This window comes from Crocodylus porosus, unplaced genomic scaffold (assembly GCF_001723895.1).
Source record: "Crocodylus porosus isolate Cpor-Errol unplaced genomic scaffold, CroPor_comp1, whole genome shotgun sequence".
Classification (NCBI taxonomy): domain Eukaryota; kingdom Metazoa; phylum Chordata; order Crocodylia; family Crocodylidae; genus Crocodylus; species Crocodylus porosus.
The window spans coordinates 21,661,941-21,686,105 of NW_017728913.1; the positions used below are offsets into that span (position 1 = coordinate 21,661,941).

A 24,165-nucleotide genomic window follows, 5' to 3' on the forward strand; every position below is an offset into this window, starting at 1 on the left:
TCAGATTCCTCATGCAACCTTGTGGGGCACATGGATGGACAGGGCTGCAGCTTGTTCTATGGATTCTGCTAAGATAAAAAGTCTCTGATCCAAGAGCTGAGGATGCTTAAACATCCACAGTAAGGATACATAGTAAAAGGAAATTCTGAATTACAAACACTTCCCACTACAAAGCAACTGAATGTACCTTGGAATCTGTTTGACTGCTGGATACAAGATGTGTGCCTATCCCAAGTGATAAACTCGTTTGTTGAATGCCAAAAATCAATGTGTGGTTCCCCAGAGGATACTCAGTGCCATGTTAGAGCAGGGACTGAGACAATTCAGGGCAAGATCAGAGCCATGGTTTGATCCCTAGAAACACACGCACAAAAGTGGCAGAATCTGACCAAGTTAAAAAGAGCTGTTCCGAGAGAGGACTTTCTCAAGATCTACTTTCTAGAATTACCCCAATTTAGAACTACAGTGAGAGAGCCCAAGTTTCAGTGCAATTTAATTCTGTGGTTTTCAGAGGACTTGGGAACAGGGATCTGTGAACTCAGAGATAACTACAGGAAAACTATTACAACAGCACTATAATGATGGCTAAAATATTAGTTGATACTCAATTCACTTTTACGTTTCTCAGGTTTCTTGGCCTTTGGCCTTAAAGAAGCTTCTACATTCTGCTCAAGAAAACCCTGTACTTTGCTTGTCCTGACAACCTGCCAGGGGAGGACTAGTTTAAATTCTCTTCGCTTGTTTGTTTTTTCCTTCATACAACTGATCCCTGTATCCTTGCAATATGAGAGGTGATGAGCTGTATGAGTCTTCAGAAATGGTTCGTTCCTATGCGTAGTAATGAAAAAATCCATCTTGAAGTCAATACAATGTACCTAGATATCAGCGCTAATAACAGGCCATGCTTGATAGAGCAGTCATTTAAGGAAAGTAAGCATTTGGAGAAAGCAAAGCTAGAAGGGAGTAAGGGCACAGATTTGCAATGTTCCTGCTAAGTAAACAGAAGGCAGGTGGTCTTCAGATTTGTCTATAGTCCAGAACAGCTTTAGTTAAGCAACTGATAGCCAGCATTTGGTACAGTCGCACTACAGACAGGCCCTAACCACAGTTAAGAACATGCAGATTCTTGTACTTCTCACATTAATAGATTTTATCCTGCTTCAATACTTTTCACCTTGGTGAGTAAATGGTGGGAAATTTTTTTCAACCCAGTAAACAGGAACAAAAAGCGATATTGTAAATTAATGCGATTAAAAACATTAAAATCCTTTGTAGTACAGTAGTTTCCAGTGTAAGGAATATTTAATTATATTCTTAGCGTATTATTGCAGAAAAATAATTTCAGCTCAGAAAATACAGTGGCCTAAGTGATGTTTTAGTGCAGATTTGTAATTGGTTTTGTGTGCATGCACATGGCTCAGTGTTCATTGTGATTACTTAAACTCATTGTTTAAAAATAATTAATTGAATCAATCTTTTTCTAACTGCAAGAAAATTCTTTTCATCAAAGGCTGAGGATTAAAATGGAGGTGAGGTGTTAAGAATTCTCTTACACAATAATTTAGGGTAGTAAGTGCAAGATAACAAATTAGCTTCAGAAAATATTAACGTAACGCCTGCAAAGCCTATAAAATCAAGGAGGTTTTCTTTGTAAATTTGACATTTCATACATTTGCACTGAGGAAATTTGGTACTATAAACAAATAACATGTTTAAACGTGATTTCAAGTCTGAAATACAAAGACAGTCTGTCCTGAATTCTGTCTAAAATTTCACTCACTTAAACATATTAAATACTCCTTTGTGCCCCATCCCAAGCCTGAGACAATCCTCCAGCATCTTGAAATGCATATCATGTTGGTCTAACATATATCAGCTTACCAGAACTACAATGATCTGTTACCAGCACCTAAGCATCACTGAATTGTAACAATGCTTGGTCACATTTTTTTTCTTCAGTTATGCAGAAACCAGATACCCTGATGTTCTTATCCTCTAAAAATTGTCCTGGCATCTTGTTTCACAAAAATAGTGATGTTTTCTTATTCATATCTCATAAACAAGCTCAGATTCCCCTATGGCCCCCTTGTTGTAAATCCACAGTAACAATACAATTGCTACTACAGGTAGTTTAATATTTAAAATTATTCTTTTCTAACTACTTTCTGCCCTGCATTTTTCATTACCCCTTGTCTTTTGCCCTTCAGAATGAGAGCTGCATGGACCAAAGACTATATTTATTTGTGTGTTTTCCAATGCACTAAGCATATTAATAACAAGCAGGATTGATCTCAATGAAATTTCATGCAGAAGTTTGTGTCAGAAAAATAGTGTTCTAATGTAGCCCCCATTTCAAATCCATTACAGAAAAAAGTCCTCCATTTAGTGATCAACATACTCTTCCATGAATGAAATCATATTCCTCCCTTAAAACAAGCTCTATTTAAAAGAAGAAATACAAATTACCATTACTCACCCCTCTTATCATTTCTTCCTGTACTTGCTACTTTATCTGAAGGGCAAGGACAACGTCCATCACACTTCACTGAGATCTGTTTTCCTGAGACACATGCTTGATATTCTAGTTTGCACTGTAATAAATAAGAGTGATGATCATTAATGTAAACATATTTTATAATATAAATTCCAACTCTTTATTTACTATGGTTATACATGCTTTGAAAAACTACTGTGTAGTATATATTATCTTTGCATTTATATTATCTATTAACAATGGAACCAAGTTGTAAAGTTATGTGATGTCTGAGGTGGTGGTTGTTCTGAGTTCACCTCTGTTATTAATGCCTTTATGCAATTACACTAATTTAACAATATGGACATATTCTACTCAGACTATATTAATTCTACTTGCATTATCTATGCTAAAGATCAATAAGGAAATCAAACAAGCCTATGGGGAAAGGCTACAAGACCTGAACCTGTTCAGCCTCCATAAGAGAAGGCTGAGGGGGGATCTAGTGGCCATTTAAAAACTAGTCAGAGGGGACCAGCAGGCATTGGGGGAGTCTCTGTTTCCCCGAGCACTACCAGGAGTGACTAGAAATAACGGACACAAGCTCGCAGAGGGTAGATTCAGACTAGACATCAGGAGGCGCTACTTCACTGTCAAGGCAGCTAGGATCTGGAACCAACTTCCAAGCGAATGGTGCTGGCTCCTACCCTGGGGGTCTTTAAGAGGAGGCTAGACAAACACCTTGCTGGGTAACCCCAGTACTTTTTCCTCCCATGGCAGGGAATCGGACTTGATGATCTGCAGAGGTCCCTTCCAACCCTACCAACTATGAAACTACAAATTCAACATCAATCTAGAACAGGGCTGAATTTAAACCTGAGGCAGCACAGCAAGACACCTTAACTAATCTTCCACCACACCCCAGCAGGACACCACAGAGCTAGAGAAAAATAATGTTCTACCACTGTAAAGAAGATATGGACTTTCACAAAGACATGTGTTCTTATTACCTTATTTTCTCACATGCAACGTGCACCTTGCCCTCAAAGGTAGCCCCCTTGAGCGGGGTTTAAGTGGGGAAGATGTTTTCTTTGTTGGAAAAAAACATGATTGAAGATACTTCACATGCCATCTATCTGCCAAGATGTGTGCAGTTTGTATCTGTTTTGGCGAGCTAAAGTGACAGTGTCTCATGTTATCCCTCTTACAGCCATAGCTGTTAACTAAGCACTATAGCTTGTGCAGCTTCTGGCAGAATCTTGATGACAACTGTGATATGGAAACACTTTATTTATTAGACTATAAAGAACTAACTGTCTTGCTACTGTCCATGCAACAGTCTGGGGCCTAACCTTGTATCACACAATAAGTCCAGGAAGAGTGTCACACACAGTAATCCAGGAAGTGTGGCACCCCAGGAGAAAGTCTGAATGAGGCAGCTGTCACCACAGTTGTCCATGACTTGGAAAACATTTTTTTTTTCTATATTCCGTCTTCTAAAAACAAGGTGCATGTTTTATTTGGGTATGTTGTATGCAAGAAAATATGGTATCATTTGCCTACCAGCTTATCTGTAGAATACTCCCTCAGTCCACTGTTATGGAAAAAAGATATTAGTCATGTAGAAACAGCTTTGAAGGGGTGAAAGGAAGACTAAAAATATTAGTAGGGAGAGTATTTAGTCTCTCAGGAGAACAGAGGACTCCCCCATTCTCAGTCAAAAAGACAGTCATCCCAATACCCCTAGAGGTTTAGAGGATTCGAATTCTTTAAATCCTTGGCAAATCAAATCAAAACTTAATATTGATATTTTTGATGCACCATTAAAACTCAAAGTGAGTCACCAGAACCTATCTTACACGTACTAATTTATTTTCTATTTGGATATTTCTATTTGGAAGCTCCAGCTAAATCCAAATGCAGAATCAAATGACTAGATTGCCCTGAAAACTCAGAAGTGACTGTTAAAGGCTGCTTTGACTTTTTTCCTTAGTATCTACCATTAATAAGGGGAGGAGTTTCAAAGAGCAGAGGTATTTAATGGAAGGCAAGTTGAGATGAGCTTGAGGATGTGTCTCATTATTCTGTTGCTGACACAAAAGTACCTACATGCACTCTCATTACAGGTCAATTCATGGGTCTTTGTCAGTTTTTCAATACAGCTGGTCTTTTCAACCTGCCACACATGTCCCCACAGGCTTAGTACAACCTGTGTGCTATCATTAAACTGTAATTCATGGCAAAACAGTATCAAGACAATGACTGTTAGAAGAGTAAGAAAAAAATAGATCTCAATCAATCCTTTTGAATTTAAACAACAATTTGGTTGGCACTGGACATTCTAAGTGGCATCTTTTGGTGAAAGGCAGGAGAAACAGGGATAAGGGACAAGAAAGACCTCACCACTTGTGCACCCTGAAAAAAATAAAAGAAGGCCCTGTACTCAGATCACAACCAATGTGTGTGTGCGCACACACATACATATATTCATATACACACATGGAACTTACTGCAGCTTTATCTTTTTAGAAAGGATCAGAAAGAGAAAAGAAAACAATAAACAACAACACGTACAAAACAAAACAACAAAAAGAACCCACAGTCCATTCCTACAACAAAAAACCATCAACAGTCTGGCATGCAATCATTTTCTGCTTTTCAAAAAGGTGCTTGCCATAGATACAGTGCCTATGACACTTTCTGTTGGACTCCTAGTAAATTCTATACGCATTTCTATTTAAGAAAAAAATCATATTTTCCTATCTGTGAAATCTTAGTGATTGTCATTGTTCCATCTTAATTGCTTCCAATCGTACAAATAATGTTTAGATTTGTGAGTAGTCCCATTGAAGACTGCATTGCCTTTATTGACAATATTCACTTCAATTGGGCATGTACATAAATCTTGACAGGATCAGAACCTTATTTATTAGATTTAAGGTTTAAGACCATTGTAGAATAAATAACAACACGGAATACTTCTGGGAAGAGTTTCTCTCTGTTGCCAAGATACTTTAATGGATTCCAGTACTTCTATTTGTTCTATTGAAATAGGTACTCCATTTCTAAGATTAGTAAATTTTTTGGGTAAAATTTTAGCTAAAGAATTAATCAGTGGGAAGTCCTGAATACTTTAGCAACAACACCATGTGATGCTATTAAGAGAATATTTACATTTTTCTCCGTAACTATTCACCTTGGTCTCCAGGCTAAGAAATGACTTCAATACTCTACAGGCAGCTTGCAAGACTCAGGAGCTGGGTACAGAAATTACACATAACCCAGTATAAGTGATTGGAAACCAGTTCAAACCTGTAACACAACAGAAGTTCAGGGAACATAAACACTTTCAAAATGGCTGAAACTGGTTTAAAGATAAACCTGGATGGATGTAGTATCAGGCTCAACTGATTTCATTTAAATCGGTTTATTGAACTTCTCTCCCAGATCCCCTCCAGATTCAAGATAACTCAGAGCCACTGCAGACATGTGGCTGCATTCTGGAATCAAAAGGAAATGTCCATTTACCTGTCTATTGGTTCAATCTACCCAGTTTAGACTTGTGAAGACTGAACTGATTCAACCTCAGTTTTTTTGACCATCTGTACACAGACAGGAAGATCAGAGTCTTCACTTTAGCCACAAGCTACACAACAATACAGTTTTAACACTTGAAAACTACAAAAGGAAGCCTTCTCTAATGAAGATTGTGAGGATAAATGAAAAAACAAAGGATACCAAAGGAAAAGAAATGGGGGAACACCTAGGGAATGCTTCCCCTTTGAGAGAAAAAAACAAACACAACCGAATGTACCCCAAATGCCTGTCATGTATCAATTTGATGAAAAATACAAGAGTCTGCATTAGGGACTTTTCTGGCCTATAAGGAAAGGCTGAATCCTCACAGTAAAGTTCATACAGCTAGTTTTACATATTGTTTTTTAATCTCCCTCACCTCTTAACTTCATACACTTGTTGCTCTCTCCTGTTGTAAACTACTGTGCTGCTTATACAACTTGAACTGCTTGAATTTTGCACATTGAGTTTTGAAATAGAAGTATAAGTACTTCTGACTTCATAGTAATATACTGCATAGCACCTTTCTTAAAAAAAACCCACTTTTATATACATATACAGTTTCTAATCTATCAGAGCCTCTTGGCAATACATTTCAGCATGAAAAATTGCTTGCTTTCTGCACTGTCGAGATTCTCCTAAAAAATTCCAATTTGTACATTCTGCTTCCATTCTGCCTACTTGAATTCCTGTATATTTTCAACAACATTCTGTACTTTTGCTATATTTTGCATAGTGAACTGGAGAGAGTCAATTAAAATTTATAATAAAACACATTAAAGATTCGCTGTCATCTTGAGGTACAAATTATATATTTTCTTCTTACAATGAAATTGGAAATAGTCATATTTATGGGCCAATTACTACTGTGTATGTTATTTTAATACCACATTTACTTCAATATAGGACAACTGTGCATATAAGATGAGAGCCCAATAATAAGACACTACATATGGAAAAATTCTAATAGTTTTCCAGGTATAGAATCTAGTTATTGGAGGTTTGCCTTGAATTTGTTCCTCTTCTATTGCTACAGCAGGGAAAATAAATCTTGGGTGAGGGGGGAGAAGGGTCAGGTGGCTACCTTGCCCTCTAAAACCCACCAACGTTTTCCCCTGCAGCCCTTTCCACACCGCCCCCCCCCCCCCCATTATTATAACCTGTTCTCCCAGAGCACACAGAAGTGAGGAGCTAATTTGAAAACACTAACATCAATATAAACTGACCTACAGTAATTTGCATATACTGTAGTACAAATAGACTAAATTTATACAGAAATGGTGCATCCTACCTTTTTTTGGAGCTGCTGCAAGTTTGAGTACAGGTACTCCATAAATACACTTTTAAGGAGAACTTCTGTATTTACATATATATTGTACAGACTATGCTTGATATTAGTTTGGAGTCTAAAATCTCATGATTTATCTTTCACTTCACAGGGCTGAGTCCCAGCAGAGACAACAGTGTTTCAAGCCATGGTGACCTCATAGCTCATCACTACTTAATGCGCGAGTGTATTCCAGACATACCATGTGCTAATTAGCCCCCACTCATGACTTGAACCACGTGTTCTTGCCATGAATCCTGGTATTCTCCAAAAATGTATATGCAGAAAAGGCTCAGGGCAACCAGTTCCAGCTCATGAAAGGTGGGGCCACACTAATCATATTCATCAGGCTGAGGGAAAGGGTGACAGAAGTATTCTGGGTAACTGTTTGGGACCCTGTTTGATTATGTTTGCCAGACATTTCAGGCTGGTGAAGAAACAGAAATCATTGGAAATGAGAAAGAAAGGTCCAGGCTCAACAGTGGGAGTGAAGAAGTCAAAATGTAAGCCATGTAGTGGCTCACCATGACTAAAAAAAGCATCAGCATTGAGTGGCCCTACATGGAATGGGCACTACCATATGTCTTATTCAGATAAGCTGCACTAACCTAGCCTTGTGGTAGGTTCCCATCAGCATATTTACCTGTGTTTTAGAATCACATTCAGTGTTGGCAGCATTTAATCGACTGCCTAGCTTGTTTCAATTACTTAGCACATCTGCATTTTGGTAGTATTTTACTGATAGATGATGTATTTAATTATATTTTCTTGTATGAGATCATAAGATGAGGACCCTTTTCCCCCCATGCTTGTATTCAACTAAATATGGTATATTTGAATTCTATGCAAATCGTGGCTGCTGCAGTGTTAAAGATGCTAAGAAAAACAGCTAAAAAACCCACCAGCTTTGCTTTAAAATAAGTGTATGCTACAGGTACTTAGAAATAGAAGGTAGATTGATCCCTGTGTAGCCTATAGGTACCACATACATATAAATACACAGTAAACTGTTAAAGAACATTTTGCAGATTACAAAATTAAATAATCTTTCAAAATTAAGAAATGATAAAATTAAGGCTTTCCATGCAACTTAATTTGGATGTATTGGTTCATAATCAACACTAATATATTATAAGAATAGTGTATAATTACACAACCACTTACTATTTTTTCAACAATGCAATCGCCTTAGATGCACATATCATGCAGATGGATTGTTTTGTTACAGAGACTGTTTTTTGTAGAATCCTACCTCATTTTTTCAGAGATTGGGAACTATGCAATGAATGAGGCAGGGAATTGCAAAGAAAGAAAGACAGCATAGTGGTTAAGGCTGCTACATGCTGCCCTAGAGAACTGGATGGTATCCCTGGCTTTTCCACAGAGTTCTTATTAGATGCCGGGCAAGATACATAAACCAAACTCTTTGCAGGTGGTCATTAACTGTATATTCTCAGGCCTTGGACATGCATGCATTTGTAGTACTGCAAAGTGCTGAATGCCCTTTGCTGAAGTGCTACAAAATCACACAAAAGACACATTTTCAAGCTAGTGGGTGATAGGGAGATGCTCATTTTCTCCTTGTATCCCCAGGGGAGCCTGTTCCATTGCTGCTCCCAGACCAGAGCACCAGCACTCCAAGTTCCCAAAAGCATGGCCAGGGAGTGAAGAGAGAAGCAATCCTCACCCTCTCACCACCTCTGCAACAGTGGGGGTAGGGCTGATCTGCTTTTGACAGTTGCTGCTCCAGTTTGATCACTGACAATAATCACTAAAAGCCTGCCTCCTAGCACAGGGGAATATGGGCTGCCTTTGACAGGCATTACTCCAGCACCCATTTCTCAGAGCAGCATCTCTCCTCATCCCCACAATAGCAAAACCTATCTCTCTGCCACTGCTGCCATGGTGGGAGTAGCATCTATCCTCAGTGCTGCAGTAGCAACTTGCCATGGTGTGTAGAGCTGCAGTTAGAAATCCTGGCTAACTAAAGCACTGCTATGCATGAGCTTTCAGGGATCTAGCTTCTTTTTAGGGGGAAGAAGAGTGGAGCACTGTGGGATGCTAGAAGACCAAAACATACCTTGTAGCACTACAGGGAACATTACATGTAGCACTAAAAATTGTTTGAAATAGGAACATTTTTGTGGAGGTTCTGCTACACTTGCGGCGATACAGATGGTGTGAACGTATACACACTAGCTTTTTGTGGCATTAAAAAGGCATATTATATATGTGTATATCGTTCTCACTACAAACATAACATGTACAAACAGCTTAGTTGCTTGGTGCCTGTCTGGAGACCCTGGGATATGACAGCTCAGCTCTTCACCAGATCTTTATCACAACTGAAGTGAGCTGGAGCTGTGCTTTGGACATAAAAACTGCTATGTAATGCCCAAACTCTGAAAATTAGGTCATGACGTCTCAAACTGGGCATTTTAATTGGATAAATCTAGACTTAATTTTTCTGTCCCACAGTCACCCACCAGTCATCTGATAATGGTGTTATGAAAAAATGTATTTAAATACTATAGAGCTACATTAATTTTCTCATCAGCTCTGATAATTCTGTCTTCATAGCAGGATATGAATTATGTATAGTAAATAATACATGGAGGCATTCATTGAGCAATACATAACAACATAATATTGAATAGTTGCTCATTAAAATGAGTATGGTTCATCCTACACAGTGAGTCAAGTAGGATCCTGTGGAGGGAATAGTGTGTGATCATGTAATTAAAGACTATCAAACTGCATACACAGAAGGAAAGCTGTTAAAATAACATGAACAACCTTAATTTTGGTATTTCCTAACTTTTCTGATGCCCGACTTTGCAAACTTTAACAATGCCCCCTTTGTTTTTAGTTGTGGGGGTATTTTTTCCCCACTGTAATATCATTGACGTTTAAGAAAGAAAATGGAAGAAAAAAAACCCAACACAGGGGCTGTGTCCACACGAGCACAGATGTTTGTTTTCCTGGGGACAAGAAGCAGTGGCATACCTTGTGCCGCTGCTAGTTCTTCCTGGGGAATGCCTGTGCCATGTGCTCTCTGGTGCATAGCAAGTTACCCCAGGTGGGGTAGGGGAAGATAAGGCCAGCATTGGGCTGACTCCAGCATTGGGCTGACTCCCTGGGTCCTGGGAGCCTTCCGGGGCTGAAGCAGTGGCGGTCCTGCTGCTCAGAGCCTGGTCGGCAGCTGTAGTGTGGCTCTAGCCAGCCATGCTCTGCTTTAGGTACTGCGTGCTGTCCCCACGTATGCCAACTTGCTTTTTTTTTGCACAGGTTTTTTGACCCTGCAACCTCCTGGGGTCACATCCACCCCACCCCTATGCACTGCTAGCTTGCAGCACAGAGAACACATAAATGTGTGGTATATGGCACCTCATAGCTGCGCTCGTCTGGATGTGGCCAGTAGTTCCATTATGAGGCAGCAAATCACCTCCCACATGGGTCATCAAATGGCAGAAAACTAGATCCACCAGTTAGGTCTCTTGTACCAGAGCTAATGGAGTAACTGAAGGTTGTAGCTTTACTTATACTGTGAGATTTTTAAAATGCTTTGGGATTGAAAAGATGTATAGATGTATATAATACTTTCTCACATACAAACACACACCTTTTTCTAAAAACCAGTTACTGGAAATTGTAGTGTGCTTTCTTTATAAGTGAGAAATAGGGTAAAAGCAGTTTCTGCCTTACCAGACAAAAGCAACTCATATGGAGCAGAACAATGAGCAGCTCATAGGAAGAACAACAAGTAGGTTTTGTTCTTTGCTACTCGCTATAAAAAGATTTTTTCTTTGCTTTGCATTGCAAAGACAAGATGCATATTTTATTCCTTGGTATGATGTCTGAGAGAAAATACAGTATGCATACACACACATATGCACACACAGGATACAAAGTTGAGCAACTAAAAGGAAATGTCAAGGGTAAGGCTGTTTGTACAATCATAATTCCTTTTCAGGTATGAATTAGAATGAAGTCTTTAATTACACATGACATTTTTCCACACAATTTTAGCCTTATCTGGGGGAGGTCTACACTAAGATCAAACATATGATTACAGACTGTGTAAGCATGCCTGAGCTATCTCACCCAGGAACTGTAGTCACAGCAGCAGGGAAGTCAGAGACAAGATACCCAGGCATTTACCTAAGGTAGCAGCCAGCACTGAGTGCCATATTACTACAGTTTCATACTGCTACTAGTTCAATGAGAGTTTTGGAAAAGCTATTTTCAGCAGATTAGTCCTACTGTAAAAAATGCATGAAAGAATGCAGGTAGTGTTTTGACCAAGAAACAAAAGGACACGTGCTTACTGAACCAGGAGGTTAAATAGTTTAATGGCCTTTGTGCCTGAAAGAAAACTGATGATACATTGTTTATAAAGCTGTGAACTAGAGAAAGCAATTTACAAAGCAAACTGAAAATCTGTATGCAGCCTTTGCTTTCAATTCTTAGAAAACTCCTTCTCCTCCAGCACCCTTGCCCTCTTTCTTCAGTATAATGTGATCTAGCAATTTAAAAAGCAGGACAAGAAATCAGGTCACCTAGCTTCTAATGCCACCTGATTGTTTATAACCTTGAGGAAGTCACTTACTGGCTCTGGGCCAAACTTCCCATTTGACATTATATGCAAATAGGTGCCTAGAAATACAGATATATTCCTATCACATCTGAGATTTTCAAACATGCTAAAGAAATCAGAAGCATGTCACTGATTTCTTGCGACACAGTTACCCAACCTGCTTAGGAGCTTTTGAAAATGTCAGTAGTGCATATCTCCAATTTCAGCCAAACACCTGCATTTTTCAGCACATCAGTACCTTTAAAAACCTAAGCCTCTGAAGCTTATTGTACTCATTTTACACACAGGAAGTTACATACATTTACCAAACACCATCGCAAGCCTCTCAATTGCTTGTTATTAAGGCACTTTTTTATAGGCCTGGTTGAAAGTCTCCCTATTTCAGAAAATACCAAATAGTTAAGTATTATTAATCAATAATCAATTGTTGCAAGTTTAAAACAGCAACATAGTATTTTACCAAATAAAGGTACTTAAAAATAGTTTTCATATATAATATCAATAATAGACTGTAAAAACAAACATTTTATATACTGCTTTTAGAATATTTCTCCTTTTTTAAAAAAAAAAGGACAAGTATTCCCATTAGAAACATATAACAAACAAGTTTTTGAAACATTAATGTTTCATACAATCATAGAAAATTAGGGATGGAAGGGACCTCAGGAGGCCATCTAGTTTAGCTCCCAACTCAAAGCAGGACCATCCCCAACTATATCATCCCCATAAAGGCTAAATAATTCAAATAAATGTTCCTGTGTTACACATTTTCTTCTCATTCTGCATCAAGTATACCCACACTAATATAGCTACCTTGAAACTATATCTGAAATACAAGCTTGATGCATGTGAGTGTATGCATTTTAATACTGTGTGTGTGTGTGTATATAGATAATATATATATCTATATACACACACATATATATTTTTTTTTCCTGTGTGCACACAATAGTTTCATAGTGCTTGGAGTTGGAAGGGACTTAAACAGATTATCAGGTCCAAGCCCCTGCTGCAGGCAGGAACGAGTGCTGGGGTCAAATATCTATCCAGCCTCCTCTTAAGACCCCCAAGGTAGGACAAAGCACGACCTCCCTTGGGAATTCATTGCAGAGCCTGGCAGCCCTAACCAAAGTAATGCTTCCTGATGTCCAGCCTAAACCTTCTCTCTAACAATTTGTGGCCAGGTCCCCTCTCAGCCTTCTCTTGTGGAGGCTGAATAGACTCAGGCCCTTTAGCCTCTTCTTAGGGTCTGACCTGCTGCCCCCTGACTATGCAAGTGGCCCTCCTCTGGACCTTCTCAATGCTAGCCACATCCCTCTTGAAGCATGGCACCCAGAACTGGATGCAGTACTCCAGCTGAGGCCTGACCAACACCACAGAGAAGGGAAGGATCACCTCTCTGGACCTGCTTGTGATGCATCTGTAGATGCACGACAAGGTGCAGCTAGCCTTACTGACCACTTCCTCGCATTGGTAGCCCATGTTCATCCTGGAGTCAACAATGACTCCAAGATCCCTTTCCGCCTCTGTGTTGATAAGAAGGGTGTTCCCCAGCCTATAGGTGTGTTGCTGGTTCCTTCTCCCTAGATGCAGTACCCTGCACTGAATTCCATCCTATTCCCATCCGCCCACCTCTGTAACCTGTCTAGATCTAGCTGGATTCTGTCCCTCCCCTCCAGCATGCCCACCTTGCCCCACATCTTGGTATCATCAGCGAATTTGGACAGCATGCTTTCCACACCCACATCCAGATCACTGATAAAAATGTTGAACAGTACAGGCCTCAGGACCAAGCCCTGGGGAACTCCACTGCCCACAACCCTCCAGGTCGAAAATAACCTATCCACCACCACTCTCTGGGTGTGACCATCTAGCCAATTTGCCATCCATCTGACTATGTAGGCATCAATGCTGCAGTCACCTAATTTTTTAAGAGATGTGGGGAGAAAGAGTGTCAAAGGCCTTCTTAAAGTCCAGGAAGGTGACATCCACCTCAACGCCCTCATCCAGAGACTTTGTGACCTGATCATAAAAGGAAACCAAGTTAGTCAGGCAGGATCTGCCCTCAATGAACCCATGTTGGTTGACCCTGAGCATTATTTCCCCTGATGGGCCCTTGAAGATGTTTTCCTTGATAATTTTCTCAAAGGTCTTCCCAAGGACTGAGGCAAGACTGACTGGCCTATAATTACTGGGGTCCTCATTTCCCCCCTTCTTGTAAATGGGGCCACACTGGCCCTTTTCCAATCCCCTGGTACCAGGCCAGAGCCCCACAAGCACTCAAAGCCGTGCCAGGAGCCCCACTATGACCCCTGCCAATTCCCTCAGCACCCTCAGTTTAAGAGGATCTGGACCTGCTGATTTAAAACACATCCAGCCCCTCCAAAAGTTCCCTAACTAGGCTGTCCCTGACCTTAGGTATGGCAGTGCATCCCATGGGTCCATCTGTAATCCTAGTGGGGGAAATGTCCCAGTCCCTGTTCAGAAATACAGAGGCAAAGAATTCATTAAAGAGGTCAGTTTTTTCATTTGCTGCAATCACCAGATTGCCAAGCCTGTCTGTAGGGGCCCCGCATTATCCAGTGCCTTCTTCTTACTTCCTGTGTATTTAAAAAAGGACTTTTTGTTATCCCTAATTCTGGTCACTAGCCCTAGCTCCATCTCTGCCCTGGTCTTCCTAACAGCCTCCCTGCAGTCACAAGCAATGGAGGTGTGATCCTCCTTGGTGATAGCCCCTTGCTTCCACTGTTTGTACATCTCCTTTTTTGCCCTCAGGCATCCTGGATGCCTTTGCCAAGCCATGGGGCTTTTTAGCACTCCTGTCTCCCTTGGTACACATTGAGACTGACTCCCTTTGAGTTCGGAGGATCGTCTTCTTGAGGAACAACCACCCCTCTTGGACTCCCATCTCACTGAAGCTCTGAGACCTCAATGTCTCTCAGTGTTTAAAGAATGCTATTAAGGTTGCAAAGGCAAGCATTAAAACCTAAAAATGTCAGCCTCTAGCTTCCAGTCAAACTTTGTTGCCTAACGAGCCCAACTTTTACTTCATCACAGTCTCTCTCTGTCCAAAACACTTCCACCCTTCTTACATTTATACCCAAGCTTAGCCAGCACCATTCTACAACTGCAGTGGGAAGGAAAGCCCTGCTCAGTTCTAGGCTGGAGTATACCCACTGTACACAGAACCTCAGGGAATTCATTTGCTAGTACTTAGGAGATGTCTACCAAGGATACTAAAAATAGGATTTATTTTTTTTTAGGGGGTATTTTCATATTATGAAGGTGATTTTCAGAAATTTACATTCAGGATCCAAAGCATTTGTGTGCAATAGTTTGCAGGGAAAGCTTTCCCCTTTTTGTTTTTTCCCCCCATAATCTTCTTAACAGCCAAACAACTTTGCCTAATATTTCCCCCAAAAGAAATCAGCCATGGCAGATACCCAGCATACAAAACGTTACCTGAAATGGCAGCCATAGGCAACTGAAAAGAGTCTACTAATGGCGCTGAACATTAGTAACAGGCAGTGATACCAGTCCACCTCCTCCCACTCCTCCTCCGCATACCCCAAACACACATAGTATTGAGTGCAGGTAACTTTTGTTAAAGATTCAGCTCAACTGTTAAGGCACATTGTAATTCTACTTTTGGATGCAATATAGTTCCTTAAACTATCCCCACTGATTACATTACTAATTAATCAAGTTCAATTTACCTAATTATAGCAAAGTTGAAATATTTATAAGTCAACGAAAGTTATAAGTGAACTAAAATATCACATAAAGGGCAGGCTCATTAATCTTTAATTACATAGAAATGCAAATAACTTGTAAAGACAGACCTAGTTATCCATGATTGGTTATGTTAATACCCAAGGCCCAGATCCACATGAGAACTTAATGATCTTGAATATTGCCAGGGCTAAACTCTAGGTACTGGACTATCTAGGTGGAATATTGAAATGTGAGTTAAGTAAGTAAGGGTGGTATTACAGGTTACCTTTAAAACATTCTAATCCTGTGGACTGTTCGGCAGTGTTAGAGAGAGCAATTGCAGGTTAAAGCTGTCTCTGACCTGTACAACTGTGACTTGCCACTAGAGGAACTGGAGACCAGGAGTGAGTACACGCATTGTAAATGGACTTAAAATAAGATGACTTAAGTAAGTCAATTTAAGTTAAGCCACATAGAACATACATATGTACAGCTCCTTGACATGGTTGCAGCCATCTTGTGAGCTAAGTCAACTTAACTAATGTGACTCAAGATAATACACCTAGAAGGTGTTTTATTTTCATAGACATTTGGGCTGGAAGGGACTCCTCTTTATCTTCAAGAGGAGACTGGATAGGCATCTGGCTGGGGTCTTATGACCCCTGCCACCCCCAGTGCTCCTTCCTGTCCATGGCGGGGGGTTGGACTCAATGACCTGTCTAGGTCCCTTCTGACTCATTGATTCTATGATTCTATGACCCCGGAGGATCATCAAGTCCAGTCCCCTACCCCAGGGGCAGGAAGTCAGAAGGGATCATAGGATCCTAGCAATATAAGTATCCAAATGTGTCTTGAAGGCGTTCAAAGTGGATGCTTGAACCGCCTCTGGCAGCAGTCTATTCCAAACCTTGGGGGCTCGGACAGTGAAGAAGTTCTTTCTTATGTCCAGCCTGAATCATTCACAGTGGAGTTTGTGACTGTTCAATCTTGTCATCCCTTGTCATCTCTTGCGCCACATTTAAGTCAACTCTGCTCCACATGTGTGTGCATGCTCTGACAGTTAAGTCAACTTGAAAAGGTTAAGTCAGCTTAACTGTCAATTGTACACACCCCATGGATGTGGCAACAAGCCAGGATTCTATCCTTCCTCTGGGAGCAAAGCCCTGGGGATTAAGTGTGGCAAGAGTATGGAGCTTAGGAAGCGTGTTTCTGCAGGCTCCATGTTCCTGGCAGGGGAAAAGGCAGGGAGGAGGCTGGGGAGGAAAACCATACCCCTTGCCCTCAATTCTCCTGGCTAGGGGAGAGCAACCTGGATGTGAGACAAAGGCTTAGCCCTCTGATGGTAGGGCTGTGTGCCTGACCCCCAGCCCAGGGGCCTGGATTGGGTCTCCTGGGGTTCTGGGTGGCAAGTTTGTCAGAGGTACAGGAGCTAAGAGTTGTGCATTTTGGGATGCTGCAGAATGGTCACTTTATCTCTGTGGAGCAGATTAACAATTACTTGGCCCAACCCAGGTAAAATCGTTGCGATAACCCTTGTCCAAAGTAGCATAATTTAAAGATGCTTTAGAGGGTACTCAATACAGATTAACACCTTCTAATGCATGGACACTCTGACATTGAGTGCCATAAAATGGTTTAAAGGTAATCTGTAACAACACCCTTTTGTTCCCTATACAGTAAATGGAAAGTTGGGACTAGGACTTGGACTCATAATATCCAGCACCCTAAGGGTGAAGTTACATGTTATGCTTAGATCATACTAAATCTGTTGAATGTTAAATGGTATTAACCTAGGATTAATACTATTTCTTACTGGCACACCTTTCACTTGCCACTAGAGGGCTAGTAAGCAGGAGTATGGGTAGGAGCCAGAACAGCTGAGCTCTATCCCTGCTTCGGGAGAGAGGGCTGGGAGTAGTATACCCTGGGATACTGAAAGACTGCAAATTGCTTGTTTTATTTCTGTGGAGCAGACTGAAGTTACTCTAACATAAACTAGGTAGCAGACCCCAGAATTAACCCTCACCTTAACCTTTGGCATAAATTTGAGATGCTAAGAGGGAACTCAGAATGAGTTAATAAGCCTTAATATGAAGATGCTTGTGTTTTAAGTGCCCTTAGTATATGGTTTAAGTGTAATATATTACTTCACTGTAACTGTGGGGGTGCCTAAGCTAGTTGGTAGAAAACATCTAAGAGTTAGTAAGTTTGGAATACTGCCATGTTCTTGGTCTCATCCAATTCAAAATCGAAGCTTCCACCTGCACTTAGGCTCCAAGGCATCGTCTTTGGATATAGACAACTAGCTCATTCTTTTCTTTTAAAACACACTGCCCACTTTCATATAATAGCCTAGTAGTTGGACTACTCACCTAGATAAGTGGGACACTTGGGTCCTATGCTTTTCTCAGTCCGAAGTGGTTCAAAACCACATCTTTCATGAAAGCTTTCTATTTACCAGGCTAGAGACAAGGCTGGGGTGGGGGACCCTCTCCTACAGAGCTCTACCATTGTGCGGAAAGGTATGTAAAATTAACAGGGCTAGAGGGAGAGAGCAAAAGAGGGAGCATGACTAGTACTAACTCTATGGGAAGAGGGAGTTTTAGCCTCTGACTCATACTACTAACATCATTCATGCATTTTCTTAAATACCTCTAATGCAAAAGGCACAAACAGCAATGAGGAAACTGCCCTTATCTTTTAACTACAGCATGGGGAGAATGGTGAGACCATCTGGACTCCTACATGACAAAAGTTCCTCCCTTGTATCACTGAGTCTCTTCTCTGTCCTGTCAGTTAACTGCATAGAAAGCCTGGGCTCCTAGCCTTACCAATTAGGATTCCCAATTGGGGCAGAAGCCTAAAGATGAGGAACTGAAAAATCAGTTACCCTTGTTGTTTTTAAGTTGCTCTTAGGCAACTACAGTATATTTTGGAATCTGGCCCTAATCATCTAAAACATTCAAACTATGCCATGTGGTTTCCAAAAAAGAAGCCTGCAAAAGGATTCAGATTCAGGTCAAATAATGGTCAGTACATGCTCTAAGCTGTCCACATAAAAGCATATGTATATTCAAAATTTAGAGAGTCATTTAAATACTATAAGTTACTTGAAATCAGAGCATCTTTCATTCATTTCTCCTCTGTTCTTTGTCAATCCAACATGTAGGACAGTTTATTTTAAATCCATGTACTACAGCTTGTTGTAAATGGTGCTGGACACTTGGCATTCCACCTGTCCCACTAGAAAGAATGCTTTTTAAGGAAATTATTGTTTCCACCTCACTAAGGCATGAAGTTCCCTGTAGTAAAAAGGAAATTTTAATAATCTAGGGTATACTTCTCTTTCCTTTAGCTATAAATAATTCCTCTTAAAGTAAAGGGGAGGTATTTATATGTATGAAGACAGCTAGACCAAGGACTCCATCCAAATCATCCAAGTAATTGCTTTTGATATTTCACTACTTAAACAATATTTTTGTTCAAATTTAAGACAGAAATCAAACAAACAAAAAAGCATTAAAATCAAACTAGCTTACAGCCAACATATCTGTACTTGTTATGTTTTAAAATAACTGTTTGATTCTCCCACTGGCAACCTTTTGTTATTCAGACTCCCCCCAATTACCTCTTACTTCTCCTTCCTAAATTGTCTTTGTGCTCCATGAAGTGTTATTTTTGTTACTTCTGTTGGTTTTCTGGAAAACCTCTCGACTCCAAAGATCTGTTTCTTAATTTAATTATTTTTAGGTGACTGTAATCTTTATAATTCATATTTTGCATATCAATGCTCACTCCTGTTCTTTCTGGACTTAATTAGTCATACAGTCTTTCTGACATGCCATCTTTTTATCCAGGAACATATTAGCCAAATGTTTGTCTGAATGTAGCCTCCAAATTAATATTAAAAAAGTGGACACAGATGAGCCTTGTTGTAAACATTGCCATGCACATCAGGAAAATGCATTTTGGAGAGAAAACCAGTTGTACTCTTATAGGCGGCTTCGTTGAAAAAAGGCAAAATGTAGTAGACCAGTTGAAAGGTCCATAAATGTATGGATTGAGAAAACAGGCCTAACAGCAATGCCTAGAAAGGAATCAAACTGAGGAGGTCTTCTCTTTGTAAAAAATCAGCTTAAGTTAGGAAGGATCCTTCCCAAGATAATACATGAAGATGGAAAGAGGAAGCTAGACTTGGAGGGAGAGTATGTGTGTGCGCACATGCGTGTGTGCAGACACTCTCTGGAGTATGTGAACATCTAAGACTGCAACCATCTGAAATGGTCCTGATTAATCCAGGTCAAACCCAAGGACAACAGAGGTGTGGCATAGCTTTCTATGCATACAGACTAAGTACAGATAGGCAAAAAGTCCAGGCTGACTCGATCCAATCTTCGCAGGTTAGTCTACTCTAAACTGTGCAGACTGAATCAATAAGCAAGTAAACAGGCATTCACTTTTGATTCCATAAATGCAGGCACATGCCTGCAGTGGCTCAGGACAGAAGTTGGGGGGTGCTAGAGCATGCCTCCCTGTTCAGCTGGAGCAGACAGCTTGGGCCAAAGGTAGCCGACCTACCCTGTGAGGGGTTTGTGGGGGAGGTGCAAAGCATCCTGAGATGCTGGGGGACTGTAAGTTGACTTGAATCTAGAGGGGATCTGGGACAGAAATTCAATAAACCTATGTAACCTAAATCATTTAAGTTTGATACTACATCCATCCAGATTTATCTTAAACTGGTTTCGGCCATTTTGAAAGTGGTTTATGTGCACTGAACTTGTGTTAACAGATTTGAACCAGCTTCTGAGCACTCATACCAGTTTGTGTCCTTAGCCACTGAGCTTTCAAGCTACTAGGTGGTTAGGAAAAGCACAGACTTGTTCCTGATACACATACCCCTAAAATGTCTGGCAATTAACTTCAATGAGCCACGATTAAATTACAGACATACACAGCATTAGCAGAGGAGGGGGGGCATACTACTGTGGTAATATGAACCTCGAGCAGTGTTGAACACTACATATATACAGTACAAAGGGTGTGCCTTATGAAGGTATACCAACACATTCAATCTATATTTTTAAAATGACATATCTACCCTGAACACACAACCTTGGGTATATAAAAGGCATAGGATATTTGTGCCTGAGCAAAATTCCAATACACTGCCCATTATATGTAGATAAACAATACAAAGATTTCAAATCTGATTTTGCTTTTATTACTCAAATAAACTATAATATATGACAACAGACTCGCACTGTATCTTCTCAAAGCTGAACTTACCCTTCCTGAAGGAAAAGCAGATATGTCATTAGTCTGCTTCTATATTATTTCAATTGTGGACATTTTGAAACATTTAATATGGAAATAGAGTGATTCGGAGAAAGATTCCTTAATACTGCAGATATTTTATCATCTCACAGAGTTAGTAGCTGCTAAATTGCTAATCCTGCTGCTTTTCCCTTTTCCTGTGACAGCATGACTAGTTTTTATAGGACTACTGGTATAACAGAGTATTAAATTGCTGCTATGGTGTTTGATGTTGGCACTTGAAACTTTTCAGTATTTCAAGTCTGCTCTAAGTGCTTATGTGACCTACATGAACAGTGTATAAGAATATTTTCCTTAGAAGAAGCTGAACACTTTGTTCTGTTTGATTACTAAACTAATTGCAAGTTCCAATAAATTTTAATTTGAGTAATTGCATTTTTACCTCAATTACAGTCCCATAGCTTTTCATATGCTTATTATCCCATTAAGTGTCAAAGAAAACCTAGAACAAGATAGCTTAGTAACATTAAATATGTCTTTTTTATGCTTGCTACATGTAACATTGTTTCAGGACCTTTCCTGAAGGCTAAAAACTGAATTAATTACTAGGGAAATTTAAGATCAATCAAAATGTGCAGCAAATGACAATACACAGATATTTATTATACCTCTTCATAAGGCTATAATGGAATGAGGTGACAGCAAAGACAGACTTAGAGTAAGAGAACTTAATTGAAAGATCTATTCCTTCTTGATGAGCACACATTTAACTCCCATTAGAGTTAAGAGGAGTTAGGGAGGCACATCAAAAGAAAAAGAAAAAAAGGCAGCAGACCCCCTTGGTTCAGTGCACTTGAAAGTGATGTTTAATTTAAACAAGCATAAAAACAAACATTAAATTGGTATTAAAAAAATTACAGAAAATAGAAGAAGCATGGCAATTCAAAAATGGTGTTGTTCTGTTTTGAATGCAAAATAGTGTAACTATGTATTGAATCCTTTAAGTATCTAAACAGAATTGGCATATACAATATGCAGGAGTGGGTAACACAGATCAGAAATAATCTGGTCCATGAGTGGCATAACTTTGAGCCACCTAAAAGGGCTTAAAACTAGTTTCAGGTGTTAAAAGCTCCAGGAGCAACACAACATTATCATGTGAAAAGCCCCTTAAAAAGAAGCAAGATCTGTGAGGTTTAGTAATACCTTTTACCGAGCCATATGTTAGGAAACATGTTAGAAAAGCTTTTGGACACAAAGTGCCCTTTATTGGGCAGGTTCAACCTATGCTAAATTCCAATTAGAATAAACACTTTACAGAAAGTGCCTATGTTAAGGAGTGTGAGCATTTAAAAATGGAAATCAGCAGTTAACCTCTGGAGCAAAGGGAGGTTGTTAGAAGGAGTTACAAAACAAGATAAGAAAAAGACTTAGGAAAAATTACGCGTTCAAGAAAGAATAAAAATGTGTGAATTTAGGAATCAATCTAGATTCAATGTGTGAAGCAATATAGCATTACAAAATGTAAGAGGAAAAATCCAGTGGTTGCCATCAGCTTTCTCCTTTTTAACTTTTCCTGACTAATTCCTGCCACCTATTATTTTGACACTCTTTAAAGCCCTAATCCAGAGAAGTCTTTAAGTCTACATAAAAATGCTTTGCTAGACCATGATCTAAAATATGTTTCCTTGCATCTTGAACTTAATGCGCACACACAGAAGCTGAATCTGCAAAACTTTCATTCTACTTCTAGTTCTTTCTCCTTCTCCAGTACCCTCAATAGTCACAATTATCAACTTCTAATCACTTAAAATGTGTTCTCCTAGTTGACTCCTTTTGGAATTCTGCCTGTCATATTTAATTGCTCTCTCTCCACTGAATTCTTCTCTTCTGCCCACAAACAGCCTCTTCCTTTCCTTTTTTGGTAACTAGAAAAAAAAATCTTGACGTGGACCTGCCTTTCCAATTATCACAGTATCCTCTTTGTAGTATGTTCTCTCCACTGAAACCACAGTCACTAATGAGCTCCTGCTAAGTTAGTCTGAATCAAGCTTCTCTGTTGTTCTTTTTCTTCCCCGCTGCCATCTCTGTCTTCCCCACTGCTTTCTTGGGTACACTACTTTGCACTCTCCTAGGTCTCTAACTATCGCACAGATCTGAGATGATCTTTTCTTGTCTCACATCCTCTTAAATATATTTTTCTATTGGTTTACTTTGGAGTCTGTTTCTGCTCTTCTCTGGGTATGTCTTAGGGGGCCATTAGGGGGCAGCAATGAACCACACAGCTTATTGCTTATTGCTGTGCAGTTTATTGCTCCTGGGAAGCTACCAGGAGCACATCTGCATGTATGCCTGGACCCCAGCACATTGAGCTGGCTCACAGCAGCCCCATGGGCAGGGGGCCCATGGAGTCAGCTTGCCAGCCTGGGGCTGCTCCAACCAGGCTCAATGTGCTGCAGAGGGGCTGGCTGGGGCACGAGGGTACTTCAGTGTGAGGCTAGTCAGCAGGCACCCCTGGCACTGAAGCACCCACATGTCCCAGCCAGCCAGTTGGCACCTACACGTGTTCTGCTGTGCATGAAACAACACTCCACAACAGGGTAGGAATTGTATTTATGAGCCCTACCCTGCTGTGGAGTTTATTAGTTTTGTGTGCCTTAATAGGGGTGCACATGTAGACACTGAGACATTTACTGAGTAGTTAATTAGCCAACAGCACAGTAAACATCTTGTATAGACAGGCCCACTATGACCTCATCTGCTCCTATATAATTATTGTAAGAGAAGCTATTATATTCATCCATGTTCACAAAGGTCTCTGCACTGGGCTATAGTTCTAATGTAGACATTCTCAAGACATCGCCGATTCTCATGGAAGAAGTTTTTTCAGCTGTTACAGAATTCTAATTACAGTATTTTAAACACAGATTTAAAATAGATGCAGTTTGGTTAGTTAAATCTGTTTTTAACCAAATTCATTTCTCATTTATTTAACAGTCTTCCAGTGGGGACATATTTGGTCCAACTTGATAGTTTGGGAAATTAACACTATGCAATAGGAGCTTTAAGCAGGTTTCATAGATTTCATAGACATCAGGGCTGGAAGGGACCTCGGGAGATCATTGAGTCCAGCCCCCTGCCCAAAGGGCAGGAAGTCAGCTGGGGTCATAGGATCCCAGCAAGATAAGCATCCAATTTACTCTT

General features: G+C 40.1%; 1 protein-coding gene across 3 annotated transcripts in view; it reads right to left on the minus strand.

The window, feature by feature from the left end:
- SPOCK3 (SPARC/osteonectin, cwcv and kazal like domains proteoglycan 3) overlaps positions 1-24,165 on the minus strand; it is a 337,202-nt gene that overhangs the window by 139,722 nt on the left and 173,315 nt on the right. For all 3 annotated transcript variants that reach the window (XM_019534588.1, XM_019534589.1, XM_019534590.1), the window contains one exon: positions 2,477-2,591. In XM_019534588.1, the coding sequence (XP_019390133.1) occupies positions 2,477-2,591 (115 nt within the window). The remainder of the gene's footprint in view (positions 1-2,476; positions 2,592-24,165) is intronic.